The following is a 21,490-nucleotide window of genomic DNA, read 5'->3' as shown; positions in this document are numbered from 1 at the left end:
TCTGGATGAATCCAACGCTGAGCCCCTGAATGAGGACAAGGTGCGTGGGGCCAGTCTGTCCATCTGCAGACACCGGGAGCACATACTGTGTCTTGTTGCCAGCAGCAGTCTTGTTTGTGTGTCCAGATGTGTCCACCAAGAATGATTGAACATGTTTTGGTCATAGAAATGACAAAGCTCAGCTAATGGTGACATGACGGCATTGAAGCCCGAAGTCTGTGGATTCGGAGGAAACGAAGCTGCTGAGGATATTCTTTCACTCACAAGCTGCTCATTAATGGAATGCTGGCATGTTCCAGCTGATAGGCAGGGCCTTAGCCCAGCCCCTCATTGTCCACTTGAGGGAACTCCAAGCCCAGAGAAGTAAAGGGAGCCGTTCAGTGTTCCGTAGTTGGCTGCTGGCAGAATCAGGCCGAGAACCTGGGTCTCCAACTCCCTGGTTCAGTTTCTCTCCACTGATTGCACCCTTGCCTCCTCCTGTCCCTGTTGGTACTCAATGTTTTGGCTAGAGGTGTGACCAAGTATCAGGCAGCCTGCGTTCTCTTCAGGGAGGGGAGTTTGTGTTAACATTTTAACTACCTGACACTATGAACAGAGTCACACAGAAACTTAGAAACTAGTATCAGGTGGAACTCACACTGTTCATTATTCTGCAGGAAGTGCTGAGACAGTTTTTCTAGGGCTGCTTCTGATGGAAGTGGGTGACATCTGGGGTTCAGATATCGGCTGACCAAAGTCCTGACCCAGTTACTGAGCCTTCTGTCCTCTTTTTCTACTGCAGGGCAACCTCCTCCTGACGGGTGACAAAGATCAGCTTGTGATGCTCTTGGACCAGATTAACAGCACCTTTGTTCGCTCCAACCCTAGCGTGCTCCAGGGCCTGCTGCGCATCATCCCGTACCTTTCCTTTGGCGAGGTGGAGAAAATGCAGATCTTGGTGGAGCGGTTCAAGCCATACTGTAACTTTGACAAGTATGTGCTTGGATTTCAGATGGCTACGTGAGGGTCCTCACCAATACTCTGAGCTAGTTCTGTGAGACTTAGGGGAAGAACCACAATTTCTGTTAAATTTTCGTGTATGTGTCTGGCCTTTAAGGGGTTCATTGTAAGTGGGGAGTCAGTATGCTGTGTTACATTGGCTCGGCAGGGGGAGTGAAGGGGCTGGTGAGATGGGACAGGGGCATGACAAGATGGAGAGAGTCAAGTGTGAAAAGCATGAAAACGTGAGAGAATGTTGGGAGTTTGGGGGACGTAGCAGGTAAGGAGGAATGGCAGGAACCAGATCAGCAGGCTCGTTTCATGCCAAGAAGTCTAGACTTGATCTTGTAGACTGTTGAAGATTGTTAACCGAGAGAACAACGTGATACATGTGTGTCCTCTCCTTCACACCCTGGGGCTCTGCTCTCTGCTGCAGGTATGATGAAGACCACAGCGGCGATGATAAGGTCTTCCTGGACTGCTTCTGTAAGATCGCAGCCGGCATCAAGAACAGCAGCAATGGGCATCAGCTAAAGGATCTGATTCTCCAGAAGGGAATCACCCAGAGTGCGCTGGACTATATGAAAAAGCACATTCCCAGCGCCAAGAAGTAAGAAACAGTTGTGTTGGGGCGGCTGCTTTTCTTCCCTCTTCTGGTTCCTTTTCTCCTTCATTGCTGTGGCCTAAAGCTTCACGTAGTCCCGTTTGGCCCTCCTTAGTGTCTCCCTCCCCTTCCGGAAGCTATCAAGGTGACGACGCAGCCACCGCAGAGCCCTTTGGGGCTGGGAACGGGAGGCAGCTTGTTGGTTTCTGTTCAGAATACTCACTTCTGTCTGGCTGCCTAGCTGAGCTAGGTGATGCTTTGTGATTCTTGATGGCTCTCTTGAAGGGTCATGTTTAAACAAGCCAGAATAGAATCAACAGCTGGTTTCTAGATAGGCTTTGCTCCTCTGGCCTGCTAATCAGCTTCTTTTCCTTTGCAGTCTGGATGCTGACATCTGGAAAAAGTTCTTATCTCGCCCAGCCCTGCCATTTATCTTGAGGCTTCTTCGGGGGCTGGCCGTCCAGCACCCTGCCACCCAGGTGAGTGAGTAGCCAGCATGCCTATGGACCTTACTCTGGAAGCAGGACATGTATGGTGAAGGAACCACATGCTCTAGTCTGCCGTGGCTGAATGAAGAGAACCAACTTAGCCTCAGGATGTGACTTCCGCTAGCATGTAAGACCTCTGGAGTAGAGGGCACTCTCAGAGGTCATGTGGTTCAGCTCTGTGTGGAGAGGAGTAAGTATAGTGACTGACTTCCTCCCGCGACACATTCTTACATGGAGCTTTATTATCTCGTGGGTCCTCTGAGCAGCAGTTGAACTGAAGGTATGGCTGGCCAGAGTGTAAAACAATTTTGATTTCTGGCTGTCGTCGTTGGGGTCATTTGGGACATTAATAGTACCATCACCACCATTTCTTGCTCTGCTTTAGGTAGCTGGAAACTTTGTCCTCAGAGAGACCCACCATTTCATTCTGCTGCTCATCCCTGATCTGGAGTATCTGGTACCCCTCACAAATCCTCACTGGCCCAGACAGGTGGCCAGGCTAGAGTTTTTCTAAATTAAACTTTTCACTTTGAGATAATTGTAGGTTTACCTGTACTTGTTAAGGAGAAATCTCATGTACCCATTTCTCGACGGTAACATCATACGAAACCACGTACAGTATCATAGTTGGGATATGGACACTGATATAGTCAGGATTCATGACAGTTTTGTCATCACAGAGATTCCCCTTGTTCCCTTGTATACTCTCATCCGCCCTGGCACTAACCCCTGGCAACCCCTGATCTGCTCTCCGTGGCTATAATCTTGTCACTTCAAGAATGTTACATGTGGCATCAGAGAGCATGTAGCCTTTCGGGTTGGCTTTTTTCACTCAGCAGCATTTTCTGGGGATTCATCCAGGTTGTGTGTATTGGTAGTCTGTTCCTTTTTATTGCTCACTAGTGTTCCATAGTGTGGGTTCCCAGGCTACCTCGCCATTCTCCCGTTAACACCTGGAATGTTTCCAGTTTTTGGATGTTACAAATGAAACTGCCATAAACATTCATGTGCAGTTGTTTTGTGTATGTGTAGAAATCTTCATTTCTCTGGGATAAATGCCTAGGCATGGAGTTGCTGGGTTATACAGTAGTGGTGGATTTAGTTTTATTAGAAACTGCAAAGCTGGTTTCTAGAGTGAGTAGCTGCCCCATTTTATATTCTCACCAGCAGTGCGTTGAGTGAGCTACTGTCCCTGCATCCTCATCAGCATTTGGTGGCACCTAGCCACTTTGATAGCTGATGGTGTTGTATTTATTTATTAATTTTTAAAAAGATTTTATTTATTTGACAGAGAGACATAGAGAGAGAGCACAAGCAGGGGGAGTGGGAGAGGGAGAAGCAGGCTTCCCGCGGAGCAGGGAGCCCGATGCGGGGCTCGATCCCAGGACCCTGGGATCACGACCTGAGCCGAAGACAGACGCTTAACGACTGAGCCACCCAGGCGCCCCCTCTCTGCGATTTTAATTTGTATTTCCTTAGCGGTTAACGGTGCTGTACACCTTCCGTGTGCTTTCCATCTGTGTGTCTTCTTCAGTGACCTTCCTGTGCGTATCTTTTGCCCATTTTCTAATAGGATTTTTTTTTAATGTTGAGTTTTGAGAGTCCTCGGGTCTTTTTTTTTTTCTGTGTATGGTGTTCTGCATCGAATGTAATCCTATGTGCTCTTTTGGGGATCGTTCTGATAGCTCATTCCAAAAGTAGGGTAGGGTAGCTTGGCTATAGGATTCTTGTGTCTCTCTTGTTTTAAAGTTTTGTTCAGTTCAGTGGGGATAGTCATAATTAGCACACCTTTGTGGAGATAATTTTTCTTACATGGGAGTCCTCACGTATATTAGTTTCTGTGTTCCTGTAACATTTGTTTTATATGTGGGTGAATCTAGGAGTGGGGCTGTGATATGGCCAAGCCTGGGTCAGCTGATTTCCAGGCTTCTTTGTAGTCACTAAGTCAAATTACTTTTTTTAGACTAAGACTTTATTTAGTTAGGAACTCAGCATTCACACTTGTGACCATTCACTTCCTAGCAACACATTTTTTTTTAGCACTTGTTGTGTACCTGAGCTGTGCTAGGCTGAGGCGACATTGGAGACCAGGGTGGTCACAGCTTGTGATTCTGGGAGCTCACTCTCTGGTGGAAGATACAGCCATGTACCCGGTAATTGTAGTGTGAAGGTGATAAGTGCAGTGTGAAAGGGGCCAAAGGAAGGAGGATGCTTTAGAAGAAAGTATGGCACCTGCTAAGGCTCAGGAACCAAAGGATGCTAGAAGCGCTCAGGGGTTGGGAGCAGTGGCATGGGGATTGGTGGGGGTGGGGGGGAGGTGGAGCGAGAGCTGACCCCGATCCAGGGCACATTCTCTAAAGAGAGGAGTATGCATTTTTTTTTTTTTTTTAAAGATTTTATTTATTTATTTGAGAGAGAGAGAATGAGAGACAGAGAGCACGAGAGGGAAGAGGGCAGAGGGGGAAGCAGACCCCCCGCTGAGCAGGGAGCCCGATGTGGGACTTGATCCCGGGACTCCAGGACCATGACCTGAGCCGAAGGCAGTCGCTTAACCAACTGAGCCACCCAGGCGCCCGAGGAGTATGCATTTTCTGCCGAGGGCCATGAGTGGGCCATGAACTGGAAGAAGGGGAGAGGACAGATTACTAGTAGAGATGGTTGGATGCCTCTTATCATAATCTAGGTAAGAGGTGAAGGCAGCTGAGCTAGCATGTGAGGTGGACAGTGGGTGGGTTCAGCAGTGGTCTGGGAGGCAGAATGAATGGGATTTGGAGATTGGTTGCACATGAGGGGTGAAGAAGCTGAATGAGTCAAGAACTCTGTTCAGTTTTGGGTTGGGCGACAGGAGAGTGGTGGTGCCCTTGAAGGAAACCTAGGGGGTTTGAAGCAAGGTGCAGGAGGGCTCGTTGTGTCAGACTGTTGACATGTGTCTGCTTGCCCAGTTAGAGTGTAAGCTTCAGGAGGGTCGGGTTTTTGTACCCCTAGCACCTAAAGCATGGCTTCCTGCAGATGTGTGTGCGCACATGCATGCAGCTACCACCCAGCGTGAGGAGGTCGGCGTATCTGCGCAGTAGTTCTGTAGACTGTTGCACTGTGGGCTCAGCATTTATGATCAGGAGATGTGAGATGACCTGTAGTTTTGCTGAGGTGCAGCTTGGAAGTGTACCTGCTATGAGGGCAGGTGTATGAGCCGGTGAGTGATCTTAGTTGAGTGCTGGGCTTTCACATTACAAGTTGGTTTTATTGTTTGCCATTTATTGTCAAATACGTACGGTAGTAATTAGCATTAATACACTTGTGCCAGGGGGTGGGGGGATTTTGGTGGTACAGTGCTTCTCCACTCACCTGGAGAGCATTGTCAGACCTGCCCTGCCTTCCGTGTCTGTTCTCCCACACGTGTCGACAATGTGGTGCTGTCATGTAGTGACTGCCAGCCTTCTCAAGCACAGGGGTTTCTGGGTGATACCTATTTTTTTTTTTTTTGAGATTTTATTTATTTATTTGTCAGAGGGAGAAGCAGGTAGAGGGAGAAGCAGACTCCCCGCTGAGCAAGGAGCCCAGTGAGGGACTCGATCCCAGGACCCTGGGGTCCTGACCTGAGCTGAAGGCAGACACTTAACCAGTTGAGTCACCCAGGTGTCCCTATTTGTGACTAATTTTTAATCTTCACCGCAACCCTGACATTATCCACATTTTTTTTAAGATTTTATTTATTTATCTGGGGGGGCGATGACAAGCCAGAGGAGAGGCAGAGAGAGAGGGAGAAGCAGACTCCCTATTGAGCAGGGAGCCCGATGCAGGGCTCGATCCAGGACCCCAGGATCATGACCTGAGCCAAAGGCGACGCTTAACCGACCAAGCCACCCAGGCATCCCCATTATTCCCCTTTTATAGACAGGGGTACTGGAGCCAAAGAGCAGAGTGACTGGTCAAAGGTCAGTGACAGAGTCAAGCCCTCCTCCATTTGTTGAAATTTTTGAAACACAAATTCAAAGGATTTGATTGAAACTGAACAGATGGCATGAGATTGAGTAGAGTCTGTTGAGTTTTCTGAACCTATAAGCTCCTAGATAGAATGTTTATTCGCCTAACTGGAAGCATGTATGTCTCTGGTCTCTGCTTGGTAGGTTCTGATCGGAACAGACTCCATCACAAACCTACATAAACTGGAGCAGGTGTCCAGCGATGAGGGCATTGGGACCCTGGCAGAGAACCTGCTGGAGGCATTGCGGGAGCACCCTGATGTAAACAAGAAGATCGATGCTGCCCGTAGGGAGACCCGTGCTGAGAAGAAGCGCATGGCCATGGCAATGAGGCAGAAGGCTCTGGGCACCCTGGGCATGACGGTAAAGCCACTGTCCGGGAGTCTCCACGTTCTTGTCTATGCTGTTGAGGAGGAGATAGCTGTGCTTCGGGTCAGAGCTGGGCTGGGGATGGTGGGGGTGAAGGCTGGCGAGGAGGAGGAGGGAACTAGGTGTGCCAGGCACTGTGCCAGGCGCTTTACCTTCTGTGATCTTCCTGACAACCCTCAGAGCTGTGACTATGGTCCCGCTACGCAGATGGGACTCAGAGGCTAAATGACTTAACAGATTCACGGAAACAGTAAAAGTAGGGATGATAATGATAACACTTGCTCGTGGAGGATTTACTATTTGCCAGGCACTCTGCTTAGGCACCTTGCTCGTAAGATTTTATTTAAGCCCTCATGTGATTCTGTGAGGGTGATATTACTATACTCATTTTCTGGTTGAAGTAATAGAGGCTGAGAAGCAAAGGAAATAGGCCAAGGTGCATGATTAGTAAGAGGTGGACAAGAGTTTGAACCCATGTCTGTTGGACGTGATAGTCTGCTCTTATTGCCGCACGTTGGAAGAAGCCATAGTCCTACGAGTGTCTTCTCCAGAGCACAGGCTTGGGTGTCAGCAGTTTAGAACTCCCACGCGAACCGTAAAGTGAATCCTAATGCAACAGCCCTTGGCAGCTGAGACTGGGGAGTGTGCTGGCACAAAGAAAGGGGGCTTTTCTGATGGTGCATTGCAGCCTGCAGGAAGAGAAAGCAGAAGAATCTGGGTCTTTACCCTCATTGGAAGCCACCTAAAGAGGTTTCCTTTCCATGCATCCTCCGTCTAGTGTCTGTGGACGGGCAGCCCTGTTCCCCAGCATCCCCACGCTAGGGTGGGGGGTGGGTGGAACTCACCTTCTGACATACCACTTGGGTTTCCCCTGCAGACAAATGAGAAGGGCCAGGTCGTGACCAAGACAGCGCTCTTGAAGCAGATGGAGGAGCTGATTGAGGAGCCGGGCCTCACGTGCTGCATCTGCAGGGAGGGGTACAAGTTCCAGGTAGAGTGCTTGGCCTGGGCCTGACGCGCAGCCTGGCCGCTTGCGCCAGTGGTGGCCTTCTGCAGGCCTTCTCCTTCTTGGATGGGCTGGTGTCGAGGGGTGTGTCAGGGCCAGCTGTCCTCTCTAAAGGGAGGGGAAGGCAGACTGCTCTGAACGTTAGTTTTCACCACCACCACCCCCATCACCATCACCACTACCACCATCCTTGACACCACCACTCACTGGATTCCTTCTGTATACTAGTCCCAGTGCCCAGAGCTTTCTCTAATTTTGTTTCTAAAGCTACAGAACCCCAAATTATGGATGGGAAAACAAGGGTCATGTGGCAGAGCCAGAATTCTAGCCCAGGCTTCTTTGACTCCAGACCTGGGGCTTTTAAAAATACACCGTGCTGCTGTTAACCAGGATACCTGGGGGAAGATCAGGACCTCTACCAAACTAGATTTATGACTGAAAGGAGCAGAGCAGCGAGTGACCCATTTGATCCCCTGAAGGCCTACAAGGCGTCCTCTTCCCTTCCAGCTTGAATGCCCTGCTTAGCGTCCACACTGCTGAAGGGCCACAAGCCTCGTGAGTCCTACTAAGGCACCGGCTCCTGGGAGCAGCCTGATAAGTGTTGTAAAGCAAGTGACTTACCCGGAAGGCACTTTCTTCTTCCTTTTCAGATAAATAAAGCAGCAAAAAAAGGGTGACAGTGTAGGCTTCCATTTCTGTTTTTCTGTCTGCACAGCATCTGCTTTATTTTGGTTGCTCCCCACGTTCCTCATCTCCCTGGGGCTGTGCCCAGCCAAGTGCTTAACCAAGAGACCGAGGTGCTGATCCACCACCCCCTCTCTGAGTGCATTCCTTCCCGGGAGGGGAGGCCCGCCGGTCCCCTCTCCTCTGCTTCGCCTCTTCCCAAAGCCTGCCTTGAGGTTCACCTCACCTCCTCCTTTTCTGGTGTCTTTGCAGCCCACAAAAGTCCTGGGCATTTATACCTTCACCAAGCGGGTAGCCTTGGAAGAGATGGAGAACAAGCCCCGGAAACAGCAGGGCTACAGCACCGTGTCCCACTTCAACATCGTGCACTATGATTGTCACCTGGCTGCTGTCAGGTAGGCCTGGGCTCCTCCGTAGGCTGCTTCCTCAGGTGCTTCCGTCCGGGCCTGTGTCGCTTCAGAGGGGGGGCAGCTTGCCCAGGACCCTGTACTGGGAGGGGGTAGATGCCGACTGAGGGTTTCGTCTCAGGGGAGTAGGGTGTCTTGCCTTAAACCCAAGAGCCACTTGTGCCATATGACTAGGAAAATCCACTTGGCTTTTGGCCTAAGGCTGGAGAAAGCAGCCTTGCTTCCCTGAAGCAGCGAAGCTGGCATTTACCATACTGTAATAGAGAGGGCTAATTCTCTCTCGAGTCAGGTGCATGGGCTAACGTCTTTCCTTAGTATTAGCAAACCCTTCTCCACCCCCACTCGTCTAGGTGCCCGGTTGCCAAATCAGTTCCAACGGTCACTTGTCCCTGCTCTCGTCCCAATCCAGGCTGGCTCGTGGCCGGGAAGAGTGGGAAAGTGCTGCCCTTCAGAACGCCAACACTAAGTGCAATGGGCTCCTTCCAGTCTGGGGGCCCCACGTCCCTGAATCAGCTTTTGCCACCTGCTTGGCAAGGTGAGTGTTGAGCGGTGTGCAGGGCAGAAAAGGGGGTTGCGAGGAGAAGGGGGGGATATCAGTGATCAGCTCAGTCTGGAGGCCTGTCACTGTCCTTGGGAACCCTGGTCTCTGCGTGCTGTCAAGGAAGCTGCGTCTGGAAGAGGGAGGAATTCGGCTGCGAGAAACCAGCACCCTGAGTGTCTGGTGCATCATGTGGAACTTCTGGTTATTCGCTCCCTCTTCTCCCTTGTTGATCTCAGAGCATAAGACACAGGACCCTGACTGTGTCCTCAAAGTCAACATTTCCCAGATTTCTCTTCTGCAGTGTGTGCCTCTGAGGTTTAAATAACACAAATAGCTCAGTGGCATGGGGAATATCAGGCTCCTTTCAAGCATCCCTCGTCCTCAAATCCAGAGTAGAGTTGATGAGGTCCCCACTCTTGCCGGTGCTTTGGGCAGTGGTTCCCCACCCCGTGTCCTATTAGAAGGCTCAGGGTTGGGACACCTGGGTGGCTCAGTCGGTTAAGCGTCTGCCTTTGGCTCAGGTTATGATCCCAGGGTCCTGGGATCGAGTCCTACATCAGGCTCCCTGCTCAGCAGGGAGCCTGCTTCTCCCTCTGCCTGCTGCTCCCCCTGCTTGTGCGCTTCTCCCTCCCTCTTTCTTTCTGACAGATAAATAAAATCTTCAAAAAAAAAGGCGGCTCAGGGATGGAAAGGTACCTGGCAGTAATGATGATGGACAATGTATTGAGATGCTTACATGTGCTGTTACTACACACATTCTCCAGATGAAGAAGTTGAGGCACAGAGAGGTCGAGTAAATTACCTGAGGTCGCACAGTCAGGCAGAGCCCAGACTGATGGTGGCATATATTGATGTAGAAAAATACCTTTCATTTGGCGGTTGAAAAGATTCTTACGGATCACCATGTCAGAATGAATACCTTCCACATTTCTTCTTCCAAGATGTACTTCCAGATTTGGCCACGATACGTTCTGTGACATTTGTCCATCAGGAAGTGGGCCCCCTAAAACTGGCAAGTTCACCTCAGAGCTTGGAGAGCATCTCGTTCCATCCCAGCAGAAATGGAAATGTCCCCTGTTCCCATCTTCATGCAGGCGCCCATGGCCGTCCTCAGCTCGGCCCTTCACTCCTCTGTCTGCCTATGGGGCCTTTTCCACCATCGGGCCATGCCAGCCGAGGGGGCTCTGCCTTCCAAGCCGGGCTGTCCCCAGGGAACTTGCTTTGCTCACGGCCTTTGTTCTCCTGCTCCCCAGGCACAACACTTACCTCCAGGAATGTACGGGCCAGCGGGAGCCCACGTACCAGCTCAACATCCACGACATCAAGCTGCTCTTCCTGCGCTTCGCCATGGAGCAGTCATTCAGCGCTGACACTGGCGGGGGCGGTCGGGAGAGCAACATCCACCTGATCCCGTACATCATTCACACTGTGCTTTACGTCCTGAACACGTCAGTATCTCAGCCCCGCTGGGCAGCGTCCAGCCGCCCCCCTGTGCCCCTCTGCCCAACGTGGTCTCAGTTTTCTCATGTCTGCCTGCGTTTGTTCGGGAACATAGGGCTGACCTAAGGTAGCCTTTGCTGAAGCACGCATGTTCATCTGTGGCTTTTTGGAGTCCCACAGAATAAGGTGATAAAGGTGACTTCCTTTCCAGAACAGTTCCATCCCCCGCCGTGGGCAGCCGACGGCTGTGTCCTTGGACTCACTCTCAGCCCAGAGGGGAGCAGGAAGTGGTCGAGGCCAGACCACCAAAGGACCTCCTTAGCTTCCACTGCCACATAGCCTCCACTCCTCGTGGGACTTGGTGCTCTTGGATGGGGGAGGCCGTGGGTCAGAGCTGCACACAGTCACTGTCAAGCGCACAAGGTGTTAACGGGAGAGGGTTTCACAACCAGGGACTGCGGCAGAACCAGGGACCCTTCTCATAAATGGAGGACTGGACTTGCCATCCCTGTTTCCTTTCTAGTGAACAGTGCTTCTGGCAAGTTGAGGGGCAGGGAGTGTTGAAGATTATCTGAGAAAGTCAGCTGATAGCCAGGAGGAGAGAGGGCTTGTATTTTTATTTTAACTGTCCCGCATGGAGTAGTCAGTCTGATAACAAAAAGTGTAATTTTAGAGAAGCACTTAGGGTAGAGAATAGTATTCATTCATTTCGGCCTAGGTTTATAAAAGCAAATTAGGAGATTTAATATACTTAAGCTCTTAGTTTGCACAGTTTTGTGCTTTAGGCCCTGTTTTCCCACAAGAGTCTGACACTTGCGTTGGGCAGGGAACCGGCCGGCTGTTGAAAGGCCGTGTGCAGTCCTCCCGAGGCCGCTGCAGGCAGTTGAGGCAGGAGGACAATCTGTCTCTTGTCCTTTCTGGTCTGCTGTCTTCAACAGTGTTGTTTTCCCCTTCCCTCCCATTTCCCGGGGAGATAGAAGGCTGACCTCCAGACCGCAGCCCTCATTGTTAAAAACGTGCACGGGCAGGTCTCTGTCAGTGTGTGACATCATCTGCTAAGCCGTGGAGACCGTCAGAAGAAACCCGCACATCATTGACAGCACCAATGTTCCCACTGTCCAGACCGCTGCAGCCCTGAGCGGTGCTAATTACCAGTGTTTGTGGGCCTCTGACAGAGCGCTTGGCTTTGTGGAGACCTGTCTCTTGGCAGCTGTGAGGCGGAGCGGTTTGTTCCACTCCAGGGGAAACGCAGCCGCGCAGAGGCAGCAGAAGGGAGCCAGCGACTCCGGGTGGCCCTGGATTTCCCAGGTGCCCGGTACTAGTAACTCCTGCTCGAGTCCCTTGGTCAGGGTGGGAGTCCGCTGTGCCGTGGCTCTCGGTCAGTGAGAAGCTGACCTGGAAGCTTCATGGGGAGGCACTGTTGCCCACAGCCACCGGCCGCGCCCTTACTTAGCTGGTCGCTCCACTGTGGTGTGAGTGTGGTCACAGCAGGGCCTGGGTGGCACATTTGGTCCACGGGCAGGTAGGTCGCCCTGAAGTGGAGCAGAGTTGGGCATGTGCTGCAGTGGTAGAGCACTTCTGACTCCCCGTTCTGGAAAGTCAAGTTGGGAAGGTCCCATCTGTGTCATCCGTGTCTGTTCTTCAGGAGCGGAAGGAAGCAGGGTGTCCTCACACCATCCCCTCCCACGGTCCGCTGTCTGCCAGTGCTGTCTACAGGCCTGGGGACTCCATCCCCGTGGCTACTGGGGTCCTGTTCTCTTCTCCTCCCACAGGATGAGGATAGGGCATCAATTGCCCTTGTTGTGAGAGCACTATTCAGGCTATAGGGTCAGGAGTATGTGATCAGGAAGGTCTCCAGTGGCCACTTGCTGAAGCTGGTGGCCGGGGTTTGGGGGGCGGGGGGCGTTCATGGGGACTGAGAATGAGGAGGCCCAGCTCAGCATCCAGGCTGCTGGGGTTCGAAGCCCAGTTCTTCTACTCCCCAGTACGTGACTTTGGGCAAATTCGTCTTCTCTGTTGTTTCCCCTTCTGTGGAATCGGGGTAGTACCTCTGTCCTAGGGCCGTTGTCAGGGTTAGGTGAGATGATCCATTTCATGCTCCCAGAGTGGTGCCTGGTAGTGAGGCTCATGATCACGTCCTCACGCTTCAGGCAAGAGGGAGAACAGGGAGCCGTGCTTGCCCAGAAGTAGCTGTTGTAATGGAGGAGGGGACGCAGACACATAGGGAAACACAGAAACGGAGCGCCCAGAGAGGGGACCGCTGTGGACGTAGCACAGACAACCTAGCTGTGAGGACTGCGTGGGCCAAGCGAGAACACGGGCTGGCTCACAGAGTCAGAATCTGGGCTCACTTGGGCTCCCTCACTTACGGACCTGCTGGCTTTGGGAAGGTCACTGCACTTCTCTAGGCGTCAGCTATCATGGTAAAAAGGTGCCAGCTGTCACCTTCCAGAGTCGTTAGGACACTCTGATGGTGGAGTATTTGTGAGTGTGCCCGCCATATGCAGGCGGCTCAAGAGCCAGCAAGTTGTCAGAGCTGAATGGGGGGTGGGGTGGGGGCAAGGAAAATGCCACCAAGAAGGGCTTAGAAGGGAAGCTGCAGCCCTCGGGGAGGGGGTGGAAGGGGTAGTCAAGAGTGGGTGGCCGTGCTCCATGATCTAAGCATTCCAGAAGCTTAAAAGAAGATGAGAAATTGACCAGATCTCCTTCTCTCTTGCTGCTGGTGCCTTCTACCCTGGTTTCATCATGACCCTTTTGTTCCAGAACCCGAGCAACTTCCCGAGAAGAGAAGAACCTCCAGGGCTTTCTGGAGCAGCCCAAGGAGAAGTGGGTGGAGAGTGCCTTTGAAGTGGATGGGCCCCACTATTTCACAGTCCTGGCCCTCCACATCCTGCCCCCCGAGAAGTGGAGAGCCACACGTGTGGAAATCCTGCGGAGGCTGCTGGTGACCTCTCAGGCCCGGGCAGTGGCTCCAGGGGGGGCCACCAGGTCAGTCTCTGCCTCGGGGTACCGTCTTCCAGGCTGCCTGGTGTCTGCTTTGTGTATTCCCCATGTGTGCTAAGGGAGGGCCTGCTCGCTCAACTCAGTCCCTTCTGCCCTTTCTCATCTCAAGTCTGCCCTGCTGAGAGGCTGGGCCCAGCGGCTGGCAGGTGCCTGGCTACCTCTGGGTCTCGTGTTAAGCCACTGGAAAGGTGGAGCCAGGCTTCAGTGTGTGGAAGATTTCAGAGAAGCAGCCAGCCAGGCACAGGGCAAGACTACTGATGAGAAGAATTAGGGCCAGGAGGGAGCTAGGGCAGGTAACTGGCTTTTCCCAGTCCTGCTGGGCTGGCCATTAACTGGGAAGGCTTCCGCATGGCTGCACTGGGGATTTTCTTTTCTGATCACGAAAAGCTCATTATCTCTCTCCTTGCTCACATTCCTATCCCGTCTGCCCCATGTTCCATGAGCCTTTCTTCTGTTCATGTGGACATGTCCCAAAGAAGGAACGACATTTCAGGAAGGAAGTGTCTTTGTTTTCATGACCTTGTGCTGTGATTTGGGTCAGATGGGCGGCATCTTGAGAGAAACAACTATAAACAACAAGAAGCCCTTTGAGATGACTGCGGATTTCCACACATTGCATGGACTCCATGGGCATGACTCTAGGCTTGTGGTGGCCCTGCACAGTCTCTGCGTGTCCTGGGCTCCAGAGTAGGCTGTAGGTTTTTCAGCTTGCTTCTGCCGCTTCCCTGGAGTGGAAGATCTGTGCTCGTCTGTCTGCCTTTGCTCGGATCTGAGGGAACATTTCCACATTTGCAGGCCAACAAGGGAGCGGAGGAGGAGGTTACCAGCCCCTGACAATGACAGACCCAAGGGGGCACAGACCAGGGGGGAAGAGCCTTCTGCCTGGATTGGCACACCTGGTACTTTCGTGTCCACCAGCTCTGATTTAGCCCTCCTTGCTGGTCCCAGGCACCTCCAACCCTCAGAGAGACCAGGTCAGGGCTCTGCTGTTGAGTCCAACCAGTACCAGCTGCTTTGTGTCGAGGAGGAGGGGACGAGTCTTGTCAGCTTCCTGCCTCACCCCTGCCCCAATTCCAGACCTATTCCCTTCCAGTGTTTCCCAGAGTTCAAAGCATTCATGCTGAACTAGCTGCTAGAAATCAAAAGTTAGATCTGGAAGATACCAGGTTGTTGATAAGGCAGGCTCAGCCCGTCTCCGTGGCACAGAAAGTGGCTGTTTGCGGGGCGCTGGCTCTCAGTGGCAGGTGTGAAATCTGAAGGCACGGGAGCTCTTCTGCTTTCAGCAGGGAGACCAGAACGTGGCACAGTCCCAGGTGGTTCAGGAGAAGCCCGTGGGGCCACAGCTTGATGCAGGAACACCGTGTGGGCTTCGCTCCCAGCTGCTGTTTTCTCTGTGGCGGTTTAGTCACCTCTGCTAATTAGCCTGAAATAATTAAGTTGGGCAGGTCACTCACGATTCCTGCTTACCACAGCACAGCGGCCACCAAACCTGGTGTGGGGTGGAGGCCCGAGCGGGGAAGGGGCCGGGTGTGAGCCCCGTATTTGGGACACCCTCCAAGGAGAGACTGTGCTGGAGGGATGCTCAGAGGGTGTCATCCTGGAGGTTGGGTGGTGTCCCTGGCAGGAGACTTTGTCCCGAGTCCATGATGGGGTGGGAGGCAGTAGCCGATACAAAATCTAGGGATTTGCACAAGAGAATCTGACCTTCTGCATCTCTTAACTGAAGAAGGGTTTCTCTGCCAGGGACTTGCCAGTAGTTAGGCCTGGGACTTTCTAGGCTTCCATCAGAGCCTTATCTGGTGTCTTGTGTGCCTCCCTTACCCCCAGGCCTGCCTAAGGCTGCAGAGTCTCCACGCAGGGCCGGGGAGAGAGTGGGTGCTTTGGAGGACACTGGGGTGCAGGGAGGGAATAGGAAGAGTATTGTAGCAAACAGAATTGTCTCACTTCGTTATTGTTTTACTTTACTTTTGTTCAATGAATTTATATTTATTGGATGTAGGGGTAGATGGCCCATCCTCTGCTCAGCAGTCCCTTTGCTTGAGGCCCGTACAGGATAGTCTTGGCTTCTGTGGTAAATAACCTCTCTGCCTGTCTCACTTTGCTGATTCTTACATATATACACTTTAATACTAAATTTTAGTCCCTTTAGTTACGGGCTTTGTTCCAGCGTGTGGTAAGATACAGGATTTCCACGACAAGGTTTCATCTAGCGTTTACTTACTGCAGATGTGAGGGCAGTGTGCAAATAAAACCTCCTGTAGATTTTGGGTGGTAGAAGCCGAATCTTAGGACGGATCTTTCACTGTCGGTGCAGAGGGGGGTCTGGGCTGTCTATTTCACAGTGGCTTTACCACCGTGATTTAGGGTCATCGCTCCTCACGTGAGGCCAGCAGTGTCTGCCAAGAGGGGACGGTGTCACAGGCTGCCCCCAGCATTCTGAGGGCCTGCTGGCCTCTCATCCTGCACTGAATTACTGGGTTAAGTGGAGATGGTCCTGGACAGAGGCAGAGGGGTGTGGTGGCAGCTCTAGGATTACCCAGGATTTAGGAGGTGTCGGTTGCACCCTCCATCCTAGATATTACTCTTGTTCAGCACCAGTTTCCCCCCCACAGCTCGCTGTCTTTCTCACACAGCCCGTGGTTGCCAAATTCCTGTGTTTGGCTGGCTTGAGTCTGCTGACTGTTTGTGAAAATTCTCCTGGGGGGAATGTCCGGACTGAGGGAGAACCTTGTTTCCTGCTTCGTTTATGAGGTCCCAGCGAGTCCAAGGGCTTGTGTGGGGGCTGAACACAGGGACACATGGGACTCCTTGGTGTGTCCTCAAGGCAGTGGTCTTGGGTTGCCACGTGCACCTTACGTCCACCCGGCTTTGATTCACCTGTACGAAGGATGAGTATTTCATGGATCATTGTCCAGGCTTCAGAGGTTCTTGCCCACAGCTGCTTTTTTCTGACAAGATAGGCAGGTGGAGGGAATGGAGTGGTGCACAGATTAATGTGATTCTGGCCTTGCTACCGTCCTGCTCTGCTCTGTCCTTGTGCTTATCAGTCCCGGGTCTTCATGGGCATGCAATCGGATTTTCTTTTCCAGGCTGACAGACAAGGCAGTGAAGGACTATTCTGCCTACCGCTCTTCCCTTCTCTTTTGGGCCCTCGTTGATCTCATTTACAACATGTTTAAGGTAGGGAAGCCACTGGAAGCTCGGCTGGTTTCTGCAAGCGTGTGAAAGTTCTGTGCTCCTGGAGCTGAGCCTGCTCCGCGGCCGCTCACCGCGAACGAGCCACCTCCCGTGGAAGGGATCTGCACGCCGGCTTACAGCCTTCCGTGTGTGGTGTACAACTGTAGCCAAGGCCGCTCCTCTCACCCGGTCTCAGGCCTGCTGCAGGCCCACCTCCCTCCGAGGCCCCCCTTGTTGGCTCTTGTCCCCTCTGTCTGGGTTCCTGCATTGCCTCGTGTGAGTGTGACTCACGCCAGCCCGGCTCACAGGGACACTGCCCTCTGCCTTGAGAGAACCCTGGGGTGTGGGGGTGGTTCCTTTTATGGTCTGAGTGGGACCGCTCAGCTGAAGCATGGTGAGAGTGTGCCTTTCCTGGGGAAATGCCGATGTGACCTGTGCAGGAAGGAAGAGTGGTCTCTTGTAGCTTGGAGGTCACGTCACGTGGTGCATCATAAAGAGGCTGCCAGAGGAATGACACGAGACTCTGTTGTTCCTAGAAGCAAAACACATCCTCCAGGGAAACTTTAATGTGGGGGGAGGGAGGAGGGCTGCTTTTTGGCATTGACAAGCCTGACTGACTTGAGGCATTAAGTAATCCAGCCCCGGGCCTGTCTCCTGTTGGTTCTTGTAGAAGGTGCCTACCAGTAACACGGAGGGAGGCTGGTCCTGCTCTCTAGCGGAATACATCCGCCACAATGACATGCCCATCTATGAAGCTGCTGACAAAGCCCTGAAGACCTTCCAGGAGGAGTTCATGCCAGTGGAGACCTTCTCGGAGTTCCTCGATGCGGCTGGTCAGTGTCAGGGTTTTATCTCTCAAAGATCTTCTCCAGCGGAACCCATGTGATCTTAGTGGGGCCGGTCTTAGCTTTCATCTTCACAGCAGCAGACACATGAGCAAGGTCTGGGAGAGAGATGTAAACAGCAGGTCCCTGGTAGTAAGCACAGCAGCTGGGACATGCGGGGACTTCCTGCATCCCAGGCCCTGTGCTGCTCACATGTTTGAGGTGGGTACTCTGGTTACCCCCGCTTCACAGATGGGGTAACTGAGGCTGTGGAGATTAGGTGTTTCCTGTGGGGGCATACCTGAGAAATGGGTAGAGCCTCTTTTAAATTCCTGACTTTTTATGATAGTTCAGAGAATTCACGTGGAGCTGACCTGCCTTCTTTCTGCCTCTTGGGGACTGAGACTTTTTTTTTTTTTTTTTAGATTTTATTTATTTATTTATTAGAGAGCGAGCGAGAGAGAAACAGCATGAGAGAGGAGAGGGTCAGAGGGAGAAGCAGACTCCCCACTGAGCTGGGAGCCCGATGTGGGACTCGATCCCAGGATCCTGGGATCATGACCTGAGCTGAAGGCAGTCGCTTAACCAACTGAGCCACCCAGGCGCCTGGGGACTGAGACTTTTTATGTCACAGCTACCCTGGGGAAATGGGGAAGAGTTCAACTCTGATTCTAAAAATAAGTGGTAAATATGAAAACAGAGCAAAGAGCATCTTGGACACCCTTGGACAGTCCCTCATCCCACAGCTGGTGAGAAGGAAGTTCCTAGTTCTCTCCCGGCAACAGATGCTGTGTACAACAAATTGGTCATCCTCCTTGCAAACATGTTAGAGTTTGCTCACATCTCATCAGCAAGCCCCGCTGACAGCCCGGGAGGTGGTTGGGAAAATGCACGCAGGTTACAAACGTGAGGGCCCCGTCAGGCTGCGGGTGGCTGGTGCATCAGAGCCTGGTCGCTGCCGGCCTGCGGGGTGGGCGTGGGGCGGTGCCAGAGCCAAGGCCGAGCAGACGGGACCTGCCCCACTCCTGCTTTTTGTGAAGGGTGAAGAAGCCAGGAAAAATTCTCCTCACATCCTGCTGTCAAGAGTAAGCCTCCACAGGCATTTTCCCATCTCCTGTCCCCTGGGAACCCTACTCTCAGAGGTCTGGAGCCATGCTCCTTGGGAATTCCGCTTTCCTCCCAGCTCAGCGCCACCTGACGGAGTGTTCCCCACATGCGCTGGGACTTCCAGGTTGGCTGTGCTTTCAGGTGGCCTTGGTGGAAGCTGAGCAGGTCATGGGCCTGTGTTGGCTCTGCTCAGCTCAGTGTCTTAACTGTTAGCCTTGACGCCTCTCCCCAGGAATGGTCCCTGCCTAAGAGCAGGTGGCCCGTGTACGTATGTCCTCAGTGCCACGCTCTGCCTGTCACCAGGGCTCTGGGGGTGTCTGAACCTGGGCTGTGAGTGGGAACGGAAGAGTCTGAGTAAGAGAGGAAGAGGTGTCAGGGGAGGAAGGTGTCCATCTTGGTTCGGGGCTTCCCGGCCGCCCTGCAGCTGGTGGCAGCGCCCCCGGCCTGAAGCCGGGGAGAGCGGGAGCCTGACGGGCGGGGAGCCCCTGTGGCTTCACTCCGGGGTCCAGTTTTTACAACATGATTTTATTACTTTGTTTAAACTGGTAGAAAATTTCAGAGCATCAGACACACCCTACTGAAGTGCAAGGGCAAAAACACCTTCCAAAGCCAGCATGGGTGATGGGCGCAGCCTTCCCCCCACTGGCGCGGATGCTGGGGGAGGACTCAGAGCGGATGGCACCAGGCCTCGGGCTTAACCACTCACGGCTGTGAGGTGGGAGCGCCCTGCTTGGTGAGGGAGGGGCGGGGACCACAGTGGCCACTGAGCTCCTTCCGTGCACTGGCCTCATTTAATCCCCACACTGATCGAACCAGGACATGTTCCTGTCCCCATTCGATAGTTGTGGAAGCAGAGTCCTGAGCTTTGACAGCTCACTCGACGCCCTGGGACTAGTGGTTGGAATGAAGTCCAGCTGAGCCCGGGGACCTAGTACCCTGCTCTCTTCCTTCCAGCCCTTGGGGCCGTTGGTATTAGCTTTTCCTTGGCCCTGGCTCCTCCAAGAATAGGCTGAATGCCGTGGACTCCCCCTCAGGAGACCCCTCCACTTCGCACTCAGTGTCAGCAGACTGGAGGCCCCCCCTTGCGGTGGTCCATGGACCTGGGTTAGGACCTCTGCCCCAGGCGGCCGAAGGGTCGGCCTCTGCCATGTTAACGCCTTTAAACACACAGTAGCGCCCAGTTCTGGAATGCAGCTAAGTCCTCTGACAGAACGAGAGTGCTTGCTCGGTGACTGTCGCCCCAGGGGGCGGCCATGTCGGAGCTTGTCGGGGCATACCGTGTTCTCTGCGCAGATGGGGCAGCCGTGACTCTGGGGCTAGGGGCTGTGCATGCCCGTGCCTAAGGACCTCTGCCCGCCCCTGTTTTCCAGGCCTGTTGTCAGAAGTCACCGATCCCGAGAGCTTCCTGAAGGACCTGTTGAACTCAGTCCCCTGAACAGCACACGGAAGCTGCCGTTGGCAGAGACCGAAGCTAGCTTGCCTTCCATCCTCCGTGTTCTTCCCTCCTGTGCATTGACTCCCTCCACACGGGACGCTGCGGCATCACTCTTCCCTCCCCCCTCATGTCTTCTTGGAGTGGCTTGGGGTTTTTAGGCTTCCTGTTTTATCTTGTGTGTGGTGCACTAGCTATGAAGTTGTCTGTAACCCAAGCCACGGAAGGACCTGTACATACCTAGGAGCCACGAGCTATCCTGGCCGACTCAACAGTGTGCACATCTTGAGAAATAAACGAATGACTGAGTACACATTGAAAGAGAAGGTGTTGCCTGCTGCTTAAACCCACCCTCGGTGCCCCTGGCCAGACGCTGTCCTTGGCCGTCCTTGGCCGCGCGGCCCTTTCTGGCGCGAGCACAGGAAGACTCACGTATCCGAGTCGCCGTTCTTGTCGGTACCAGATGGAGCCTGTCTGCTCTCGGCCGGCAAGCTGGGGCAACGCGTTTGAGGAGCTTGAGCTTTCCTAAAACAGACCGCTTGGCCTCTCTTAGTTTTTTGGCCTTAAGAGCTGGAACCCAGGGGCGCCTGGGTGGCTTAGATGGTTAAGCGTCTGCCTTCGGCTCAGGTCATGATCCTGGAGTCCCGCATCGGGCTCCCTGCTCGGCGGGGAGCCTGCTTCTCCCTCTCCCTCTGCCTCTCTCCCTGCTCATGCTCTCTCCCTCTCTCTCTCTCTTTCTCTCTGTATCTCTGTGTCTCAAATGAATAAAAAAAAAAAAATCTTAAAAAAAAAAAATTACTAAAAAAAAAAAGAGCTGGAACCCAGAGACTCGCAGAGCCGATGACTGCAGTCCCCGGCCAGTCCCCGGCTGGAGGCAGGCGCGACAGAGTGAGGGTGCCTGGCGTTCCTGCTCGCTGTGTGTCAGACAGCCTCTGGCGACTTTGCTCCAGGGTCACCGTGTTAGGAGAGGGCCCGGGGCCATCTGAGCCCCGGAATAGCGAGTAGCTGCCCTTTCCTGAGCCGCCCTCTGCCGGGCTCCAGAGAGCGAGAGAACGTGTGTGCATGTTCCTGTGTGTGCGTGTGCGCGCGCTTCCAGTCTTCCCAGCAGCCGTGCAGGAAAGGGCCTGGGATCAGGCGTCGCCGGCAGGTCTGTGCCCCGCACCACCGTGGCAGCTGCCTCTGGGGGCCTTGCGGGCCCCTTTCCCGTGCTCGTGGGCGGTGGCCCTGTGGCTAGCGAGGCAGCAAGACCCGCAAGGGCCTCTCCCCAGATTGTAGGGCAAGGCTGTGCCAGACATGGCCTCACGGGGAGGAGGAGCTTGCTTGTGGCCGTCTTTTGTTCCCTGCGCGCCGCTCTGCCAATTGCTCCTCCGAAAACGCCACCTCTTTCTCGATGCCCAGCTTGTGTGGCTCATTCCTTAGGCCGGACCGTCCGGGACGAGAGGTCCCT

At 53.3% G+C, this 21,490-nt stretch overlaps 1 protein-coding gene across 1 annotated transcript; it reads left to right on the top strand.

Moving 5' to 3' along the window:
• The first annotated feature begins 6 nt into the window (after window positions 1-6).
• On the top strand, window positions 7-20,369 carry LOC145721191 (E3 ubiquitin-protein ligase UBR4-like). The gene is made up of 13 exons (XM_081817614.1): window positions 7-40; window positions 782-972; window positions 1,415-1,588; window positions 1,962-2,061; window positions 6,198-6,416; window positions 7,300-7,413; window positions 8,365-8,507; window positions 8,929-9,054; window positions 10,314-10,508; window positions 13,264-13,488; window positions 16,593-16,683; window positions 17,351-17,513; window positions 19,982-20,369. The coding sequence occupies exons 2-13, from the start codon at window positions 821-823 to the stop codon at window positions 20,044-20,046; spliced, it is 1,767 nt and encodes a 588-aa protein (XP_081673740.1). The 5' UTR covers window positions 7-40; window positions 782-820; the 3' UTR covers window positions 20,047-20,369.
• The last annotated feature ends 1,121 nt before the right edge of the window (window positions 20,370-21,490 follow it).

Source organism: Leptonychotes weddellii, chromosome 4 (genome assembly GCF_054177405.1).
Source record: "Leptonychotes weddellii isolate Sample4059 chromosome 4, ASM5417740v2, whole genome shotgun sequence".
NCBI classification, from domain to species: domain Eukaryota; kingdom Metazoa; phylum Chordata; class Mammalia; order Carnivora; family Phocidae; genus Leptonychotes; species Leptonychotes weddellii.
This window is presented reverse-complemented; position numbering and strand designations above follow the sequence as displayed.